A 10,768-nucleotide genomic window follows, 5' to 3' on the forward strand; every position below is an offset into this window, starting at 1 on the left:
CACCTAATATTCGTCTTTATCGCTACCTTTATTATCAAAAGGATGAAGTAGAAAAATTAGTACAGAAGATGTTGGATTCTAGAATCATTTGTCCTAATGTCAGTCCTTATTCTAGTCCCTTTTTGTTGGTAAAAAAAAAAAAAACAGAGGTTTGAGGTTTTGCATAGGGCCTTAAATAAGCTCACTATTTTAGACAAATTCTTGATCCTTGCAATTGATAAACTTTTGGATGAGTTAGAGGGTGCAACCATTTTCTCAAAATTGAATATGAAATCAAGATATCATCAGATTTGGGTGGTAGAAGAAGACATTGAGAAAACAACCTTCAAAACTCACAATGGGCATTATAAATTCCTAGTTATGTCATTCGGCTTATCAATGCCCCGACCACATTTCAAGCATTAATGAATAATATATTTCGCCCTTACTTACACTGGTTCATATTGGTTTTCTTCGACGACATACTAGTCTACAACCCAGATTGGAATACTCATTTGACTCATCTTCATACTACATTCAAGTTGTTAGAGTAACACTAGCTGATCATTAATAAAAAGAAGTGTTTATTTGGGTGTCAAAAGGTAGAGTATTTGGGGCATATCATTTCTGTCTCAAGTATGTCAATAGATCCTTTGAAGGTTGGGAGCATGCATGTCTGACTAGTTATCATGAATGTTAAGAGGTTAAGGGGGTTATTAGGCCTTGTAGATTATTATTGTCAGTTTGTCAAAGGCTATAGGAAAATAGTTGAACCTTTGACTAAGCTTCTCAAAAAAGATGGTTTCGAATAAGGTAAAGATGTGTAGGAGGCCTTCAATCACCTTAAATAAGCAATGACCACAGTATCGATTCTGGTGATGCTTAATTTTTCTAAAACTTTCATTTTGGAAACTAACACTTTAGGGGTTGGGTTAGGGGTTGTTCTTATGTAGGAAGGTAGACCAATCGTTTTCATTAGCCAAGCTTTCTCTCAAAGAAACAAGTTAAAATTAGTTTAAAAGGAACTTATGGCCATTATGTTTGCTGTTTAAAAATGGTGGTATTACTTGTTAGCTCGACATTTTATCATTCAGACAAATCAGCAAAACCTAAAATACCTGATGGAATAGAATGTGTTAGGGGTTGACCAACAAAAATAGGTGGTAAAGTTGTTATGGCATGATTTTGAGATCCAGTATAAACCTGATCTTGAAAATCATATTGCTGATGTGTTATCAAGACAAGGATAATTTACTGTTATTTCCACTATATAGACCACTTGTGCTAATGGTTTATTAAAAGAAATTTCCAAGGACCCTTATATTAAACAAATTGTCTAAGATCTCATTCTAGATTCAAAGTCTCACCTGGGTTATTGCCTCAAAAAGATAGTTTTGTTTTATAAAGATCGTCTAGGGGTGATGCATCAATCTTCGTTTATTTCAATACTACTTCTGAAATTGCATTCTTGACCCCAGGAGGACATTCTTGATTTTTTTGTACCTATAAAAGGATTTCTAGTATTCTATATTGGGAGTGTTAGAAAAGTGATATACAAAAATTTGTAACTAGATGTGAAGTTTGCCAACGTAACAAGTATGAGGCTCTGAAGCTTTTAGGACTTTTACAACCCTTACTAATTCCTACTCAAGTCTAAAAGGATATTGTTATGGATTTTATTGAGGGGCCACCCAAATTTGGCAAGTATGACACTATCTTGGTCATAGTAGATTGATTGACTAAATACGACCATTTTATTCCTATTAAGCATCCTTACACTACATGTCAGGTTGTTGAGCTCTTTGTTTGAGACATTATTCGCTTACATGGTTATCTTTGTACCATTGTATCTGATCGCAACAGGGTATTTTTAAGTGCTTTTTGGTCTGAACTTTTTTGTATTGTAGGTACCTTATTAAAATATAGCTTCGCTTATCATCCACAATCTAACGGCCAGACAGAAGTTATAAACCAAAGTCTCAAGACCTACCTCCACTATTCTTCTAGTTCATCCCTTTCTCAATGGGTTAAGTGTTTGGCATGGCGGAATTTTGGTATAATACCACATATCAAGGTGTCACAGGAATGATGTCTTTCAGACCTCTTTATGGCTATGACCCTCTAACCCTCCTATGATTTGGTGACAATCACTCCATGGTCGAAGATGTCAACACTCAGATGAAAGAATGATATCATATTTTGGATGAGCTTAAATACAATTTAATCAAAGCCTAAAAATGAATGAAAAAGTATATCGACTCCTTTAGACGAAAACTTCAGTATCAGACTAGTGATTGGGTTTTCTTAAAGTTGCAACCATATCGCCTTCGTTCTTTAGCTTTCTAGCCTAATGAAAAGCTCAGTCCTTGCGATTATGGACCCTTTTCATATTATGGAAAAGATAGGTATGATGGCTTATCACCTATCCCTTCCATCATATGCTAGGATCCACCCGGTCTTTTATGTTTCTCATTTTATGAAGGTTATTGGGACGTCCATAACTAGTCAACCACTTCCCCTATCTCACAGAGGATGTGGAACTTGACGTTTAACCCCAAGAGTTACTCACGACCCATGGGTCTTCTTCAAATGACTTGGAGGTGCTTATTCGTTGGGAAGGTCTCCCAATGAATGAAAGTTCATAGGAAACTTACTTACCTATCACGACATTTTTTATTTTTTTTCCACCTTGAGGACAAGGTGAAAGTTTTGGGGCGGGGGGGGGGGGGGGGGGGGAGTACTAATAGACCCTCAGTCATCAAAGCTTAGGAAATACATCTCTAGTAACCCAAAACTAGTTGGCAGATCCAAATATGACATATTTGAATAAATCTCTAGCAAATCAAACACAATTGGCAAAGGAGGATAAAGATCGTACAAAGATGACAACACATCTAGTCAACCACAAGGACATGGAAACAAATCACAATCAGAGCAATCAAACAAATAATGAAGTTGATTTACAAGAAGTCAACATAACATTAAAAAAGGAGGAAAGTTTCAACAGAAGGCATCGAGAAAATTAGTAAACTTTTAGGTTAGGTTGAGGCTTGGTAGCCTAAGGACTCTAGAAGCTATTCACTGCAGCTCTTGAGTATTTGCTTTATTTATCCATTGTTTTAGGTGTTTTGTTTATTTCTTATTTGGCCAATAAAACAGTATGCTCTGCATTATTTCTCATTTAATAAAAAATCAATCTATTCATTGTTACAACTTAAGCATTGCAATCTATTTACAATTATCAGTACACACTTCTTTTACAAACAATAATAATATCTCTAGGCATCTAGCAACTGAGTTGCAACTAGGGGACATAACATCTGCAGCAATAAAATATCATAATCAAGTACGCATCAGTTTGATTTTTAAATTGATTTAAGCAATTTAACCAGGTCGATCAATGATCAAATTGGGCATATTGCTTCCAATTGCAATTCAATCGTTGGGTTAATCCATGTGAAGTTGTGCATATGCTTGGTGGTGAAGATATGTTGTTGGTGGCACAAACGCAATGATAATGTGATGGTAGAGAAAGAGAAACATGATAGGTTTAGCAGTTGCTGTACATCTAATGGTGTGTTGGTGGAGAAATAAGGTGGCAATGACAAATCTAGTGGATTAAGGGTGGTGGTGGTGGGTGATATACTGCCACGAAGCCAACTGCAGTGCTCCAATGATATGGGTAAGGGTGGTGAGACCAAGGAAAAGTGTGGCATAATAAATCTAATGGAGTAAGGGTTGTGGTGGTAGGTTTTACAATCACATAAAACTAATGGTATGGATAAGGATAACACAACCAAGAAAAAGGGTGGTATAGTTGCACAAATAAAAAAGAGTTACTTCTGGAATATTCTAATGTCACAAGTTTGATAGATTGATCAAACTAGTCAAAGACTTGGTTAGGATTTTAAAAGATTGCATCACATATGTCTTCTACCACTATATTATTAAAAAAAGAAAAACAAAATAACATTATTTTGTGTCCTACTCTTCAAATTAATTTTTTTCCCACTATTCGGGGTAGAGACTGGATGTGTTATTTGGTGAAAAAAATAAAGGAAAATATGAATAAAAATTTAAATTTAAGAGGCTTTATTTTGATAGATACCAAAACTTTGACCATTTTATCTATGACCCTTAGAAAGTAGAAAGTCATTAAATAATTAACTCTTGCTTATGTATAGTTACAATTGCTAGTTGTTCATTAATTATATTATATAATGATCAGATTTAAAAATTGATAATTAGAAGCCTGAAAGAAAATCTCACCACCTTTTTCTTTGTAAGTATATAAAAAAAGGAAAATTAATTAAATTACCCAAAAATTAGGGGTGGAAAACGAAATTGCTCAAGTTTTTGCATTTTAAACAAAGATGCCCCATTTTACTGTGAAGACCACACATATTTGTGTGGTTAGGGACCAAAATGCTAGTTTCCAAAAAGTGAATCGTGTGGTTGGACAAAATTTTAATTTTGAAAAATTCATTGACACGTGAATTTACTAGTCAACCACACGTATTCGGGTGGTGGACACGCTAATTCGTGTGGTTGACACATGAATTCGCATGGTAAGGGGTAAAATACGGTTTTTCAAAATTCACGTGGTAGGTTTTGGTGGGGTAGAATTTTTTTTTTCAAAATTATGGGTTTTTTTGATTTTTTTCATGTAAGGGGCAAATTAAAATTTTTGCATCTTAAGGTTTTTTTTATGTGTAAAATTTGAATTTGATATTTGTTTTTTTGAATAATACATCCATGTTTAGAATTGAATAATTTCTAATATAAAATTGATATTATTGTAATTTAATATTTTTTACAAGAAGCTCGACAAAAGAGAAAAAAAGATGAAGGAAAGGATGAAATGAGATTTCCTATCGAAAAACACTTCAAGGCTTAAGTTACTACATGTGGATATAAAGATGTGGGAGCCGTGATTAAAAAAATATTATCAGAGCTGTAGTTGCAGATGTTTGATGTACCTATTTCAGACACTTCCTAGACCTTAAGGATAACCGATTTAGTAGGGTGTTAATACACTATTTCATTTTCAGAGTGGTAAATAAGGCGAATTCGAGAGAGGAGTTATGGTTTCGAGTTAATGAGGTTGATGTGAGTTTCAGCCTGTACAAGTTTGCCATTATGATAGGTCTTCGATTCAGTTATATGTTGGATGTTGACATGTATATTTTCACCGAAGGCCACAGATCGGATCCATGTTTATGCATATGATATATCAATTTTATATCGGTTGGTAATGTCCGCAATAATCTCCTTTGGTCGATAAACTTGATCAACTAATATAAATCTTGTCCTCAAAATTTGCCTTAAAGCTCGAGCCCCCATTTGCCCATGACGAGATAATATTTGACCTCTAGAGTATGTGTGATGAGTATCCATACGACATAGTTCAAAACTCTTGATCTTTTGGAACACATTTTTTAAAAAGGTTAGACGGACCATTAAAAACTTTAATAATTTCATCATTCAAAATTTCAACAGGGATGTTGTCGTCAAGATACTTTGGTTTCATGTTTATCTAAATATTAAATATCCTTCGATCTATGTTACACTTTTCGCTCACCATTTGAATTAATCTTTCGAATTCCATGTGTTTTGAAATTTTAATTAATTTCCTATTACCTCGAACATATTTTATTACATTGTCACCCCTTTCTATGCATTTCCTCTTGTATTTAATTGAAACATAACCAGTCATTTATATTAATCCTATAATAAAATATATAATCAACATAAATAACATGACCGAAAATATTATTTACAGATTTGTGTTACATTATTTTATTATTAAGTTTGAATTTCATGATTTTATTTATGTTGCTTAATTATACATATTTCATAATTCGATTATATATTGCGACTGTTAATATACTTTGATTAATATGATACTAATTTGTAAAAATATCATTTTACCCCTATGTTGTAAAATATCATTTTACCCTCAAATATTATCTAATATATCTGTAGCACCCTTCATTGTAAAATATTATTTTACCACCAGATATTATTATCTAATCTAATCCTCTAACACCCTTTATTGTAAAATATCATTTCACCCTATACTACTGTAATAATTACAAAATATCTCATATAATTTTTATCAATTTACTTTTTATACACAACTTTAATTTATTATATAAAACACCACATATAATTATATTATCAATAAAATAATAACGATTGAAGTTATAACACGTATAAATATCTCAATATCATTAACTTTTTTCTTTTTGCTCGAAATCTTGATCACTAACTTTTTTTCCTTTTCCAGAAATCTCTCTCAGATAATGAATAAAATTATTTATACGAAAGATAAAGGAAGAGATGGTTTATATTGAAATAAAAGAATAGTTTTGATATTTTTTTAAATATTTAGTAAATTTTTGTTTAAATCTTTTAAAATATGGATATTTGAGTTTAAACCCCAAAATTAAGGATAAATTTTTTATTGACCTTTTTAAGGGTAATTTAATTAATTTTCCAAGGAAAAAAAAAAAAAAAAAAGGTAGTCAGATTTTCTGCTCTCTAGCATCCATTCCACGAATGATCCGATTGGAAACTTGAGATCTAAAAAGCTGATACAATAGCCAACACTTGTGCTATTAACGAAAATCATCTTTGGGAGACCAATAAATTTCTATATTCTGATTCTCCTTTCGATTAGATGGCATAAAGAATCTAGTTGCATCAATTAAAATTACCAGGGCAACATGAAAATAACAAAAAAAAAAATCATAATAAAGAAGTATGCTATGCCATGGATGTCCTGGACTTTCACACTTTGATGGATGAACTAAATATGAAACACACATTATGCTTCATACATACTAATGCATTGCTTCAACACACAAATACAGAGAATTCACGATATCAGTGAAAGAATATTACATGATCACAAGGGCAACTTTAAATAATCAAATGAACATATTACTTGGTAATTACAATATGTTGCGCTGGTATGATTCATCTTTGAATAAGCAGGGCAGCTCCTACCAAGCCAAACCACAATGTCAAAGCTATCCAAAATGCACGACTTTTCTCCAATCCTGTAGGAGGTCGCCACACCAAAAAGTCCCCTAAAAAGTCTCTGGATGATGGAAGCTGGTTGGTTGTTGAACCACTTCTCCTTTCATCCCTGTTCTTGTTTTTATCACTCCACGTCACTGCATAACTGCAACGAGCCATAAACAATCCAGAAACAATTAACATATTTGATTGAAAAAAAGCCACTCATAAAGGATTTGAAGCATGGAGAATGTTGTGGCGTATCGATATATTACTAGAGGCGTTAAAATATGGAAAACAAACAATTAGAACAAGTTTACGCACAAAGAAATGAAAACACAGCGTTGAAGTATGAAATATTGGGTTCAAAACTATGATACTGAAAATAATAAAAAAAACTTAAAAGACAGGTTATTGTATCATAACCATGGTTTTAATTCGCAGATCAAATGGATCGATTCAACCAATCCAACCGGGCCCATTGGCAGCGATGGCTCCGTGTGACACTGTACCATATTGAATCATGGTTCGACCATAAAACTTGCATTGGGTCACAAGTGGATCATCGGTTTAGGGTAAGAATGAGTTGCTGGAAATGATGAGTCGATGTCGGAAATGATGAGATCGATGTAATAAATAATGACATCAACATCAAAATGATGAGATCAACGCTGAAAATGAATCAAATGATAAAATTGATGTGAGGAAAAGTTGAAAATGACGATTTTGTCAGGGAGATTGGCATCTAGTGTTTATGTGGCGATAGCAAGGGTTTCATCTCTCATTTTTTTATACTTTTTTCGGAAAATATTACTTCGGTCCTTGCATAAAATAAAATCAACAAATCACCCCTAAAAATATATTAGTTTGACCTATACAAAAATAAATAAATAAAATATGACAAAACCACCCCTAAACATTTATTGATCCAACTACCAATCTGACTGGTCAGACCAACAGTTGACCTGGACTAGATCTTCAATGAGTCAACGCTTCGGTCGAGTACTTAAACATTGATAAGAATCTTAGCATTATAAGTATGTTCAAGACTCTTAGTTTTCAATATCTTAATTTCATCTAGATAACCATGGATGTCAACTTACATTGCAATAGAACTATATGCGAGAGTTGAGAATAGCTTAAGATTCCTCCCAACTGGCCTCAAAAATAAAAAAGGAAATAACAATATAAGGAGGACTTTTGGCTATAAACATATTCTATCTTTTCAAGGGGTAAAGGTAGTGCTATATCTCTAAATTTTATACATTAGTTGCATAATTTACATTAAAACCAGTAGCCCATAGGTGTATAAAGACCACATATTTTCTTAGACTATAAAGCTATACCCTCGAGCATGAGCGAAGTGAAAATAGTCAAGTCCCAAAGCGGAATAATTATATTGTTATCGTTAGAGCACTTCACTACAAGAATTAATTATAACTGACAATATAGTTGAAGATGAAGTGAAAAGGGGTATATTCATTATTCAGAAGCTGATAGCTGTACCAGAAAGAGCTTCTATAAGTTTTATCCTTCTCTAAGCAAAGGAGTTATAAACACAGATCACCACCACAAAGACAAAAAACAAGAAATTGGCACAATCACATAATAAGAATATAGTCTAGATATTTTCAATTAGACTATGCATACATATGAAGGTAGTCTCTAGAAATGCAGTCAACGAATGCAAGGTATAAAATAGGGTAGCACCACTCAAACCTAACTAAAGTATCAAGCCTTGGTGGGCAGAGAACAACAAATAATGATCAATTGGTCAATTTCAGTGCATGGCTTCCCTTCTGTTCAAGGTACTGAAGTTTATGTGGAAACTAGAACAGAACATACACTTCTGTCATGAAAGCAACGAGCTTGCCAAAGAACATGTTCAAAACTAAAGGTTAGCTATAATGCTAATGCTAATCATACGGTGTTCTATGTTGTTAATCTAAGCAATTGCAAAAGCAACATTCAGAAAGATCATGACACCAAGTTATATACCTGTCATAACTAGAACCAATAAGTGGAATAGTAACTATCTCCTCTTGAGATATCTTGAGTTTAGGCGCTTGTAAAATGTATCTAAGATCTGCAGCCTGGCGGCGAATGCTAACACTGGGGTGCTTCTTCTCCAATTGCTGGTAAAGAGCAATGCAATCTGCGTGGCGGTTATTGGCCTCGTATGCCATTGCAAGCCATATTTGAATCTGAAATTACAAAATCAAAACTTTACCGTTAATTTTGTCATATAAAAATTCCAATAACCACAATAGATTGCCAATAATTAAAGATACTTATCCAGTATCAACCAACCTCACCGCCAAACAATGTGGGTCTAGGAATAATAGTGAGAGCGCCTTCAAGAAACTCAATGGCTCGTCCGTACATGCCCTTACCATAAGCTTTTTGCCCCAACTCGAACATCAATTGTGCTGTAGCTCTCCTCTCTGCCTGCTCCTTGGCCACCTGATCTCACAAAACATATAATAAAAATTCAAAAATAAAGGACGATGGATTAAAGTTGTATTTTATAACGTAACATAGACAATGAACCTTTTCGAGTTCTCTTCTGACTCTCATCTTCTTCTCTTCCTCAGTTTCTTCTTTAGCTTCAGCTTCAACATCATCCTCCACTCTATTCTGTATTTCCTCAGCTTTCTTTTCCAACTCTCTCATCTCTTCTATCTCTTTCAGTCTCTTTCTCATCTCCTTGTCCCAATCATACTCCTCCTCACCATTTCCGTTTTCTTCGTCACTCGACCCTGCATCGAAATCCACACCGTTCACCTTCGAATTCGACTTTCCACGTGTCACTACCCGGTGATTCCGACTATCGCCCTCCGAGTCAAAGCTCTTGTTCGCTAAAGCGGAGTAGTTAACGTGAAGATCTCTCTTTGGCAGGTTTAAAATGACGTCGGATGACACCGGACGAGACTTCCGGTCCGTTATTATTATCGTTCGAGGCGAGGTCAAATCCAGTAACGGCGCTAAATTTCCAAGAACGACAGCCATAGTAACAATCAAGAGGAGAGAAATCAGCGGAGCGAGATAGGGAGTTCAACTGACAAGGGTAACTGGCGAAGATATTTACTTGTTGATGAGGGATATGACATAACTGTCCTTACCGCAAACTGAAGTGGTAACTACTGAAGTTTTGAAAAGTCTGAGGTTAAAACCGTCTGAAATATTGTAGACGTGGCACTATTTCGACGAGTGTCGCGTTTAGGGACTAAAGTCTCACGGAAGCAGCAGCCTGCTTATATCAAACACGTCACAGCCCGGATACCTCACAACCAAAACGATGTCGTTTAATTAGTCGAATTTGTGATCTTGCGGTGGGAAGCCAAACACAAGGTGCCTTGATCTCTTCCCAATCGCCACCAGGAAAGGAGCGTAATTAGAAGGCCAAATAACAAGTTCCCACCCAAATTATGCTGAATACTCAAAGTTTCCCTGATAACTTTGAAAATACCATTTATTCATAATCTGTTAATTTTAAAGATAAAATCATCATTTTATATTTAATATTAAAAATAAACTTAAATATGATTTTATTTTCCCCCTAATTTAAAAAACTAACTTTTCTCTCTTAAACCAAGTTTAAAAAAATCACATTGCCTCTCTAGGGTTTAGTTTCAAAACCCGTTCACTTTCTCCGGTGCCATCGCCAACCATCTCTCCCTTCTGACAGTTTCCTTTCCTCCGATGACCCGCCTCAACTCTATCCTAACTCATCCGACGTCGAGAGACGTCATCTGAAAAGAGAAAT

General features: G+C 34.5%; 1 protein-coding gene across 1 annotated transcript; it reads right to left on the reverse strand.

The window, feature by feature from the left end:
• Positions 1–6,782: 6,782 nt before the first annotated feature.
• LOC123217330 lies at positions 6,783–10,071 on the reverse strand. The gene is made up of 4 exons (XM_044638297.1): positions 9,553–10,071; positions 9,313–9,465; positions 9,001–9,206; positions 6,783–7,168 (listed from the first exon to the last, which is right to left on the reverse strand). Exons 1-4 carry the CDS (start codon positions 10,009–10,011, stop codon positions 6,961–6,963), a joined length of 1,026 nt encoding a protein of 341 aa, XP_044494232.1. The 5' UTR covers positions 10,012–10,071; the 3' UTR covers positions 6,783–6,960.
• Positions 10,072–10,768: the final 697 nt, after the last annotated feature.

Source organism: Mangifera indica, chromosome 5, assembly GCF_011075055.1.
Source record: "Mangifera indica cultivar Alphonso chromosome 5, CATAS_Mindica_2.1, whole genome shotgun sequence".
NCBI classification, from domain to species: domain Eukaryota; kingdom Viridiplantae; phylum Streptophyta; class Magnoliopsida; order Sapindales; family Anacardiaceae; genus Mangifera; species Mangifera indica.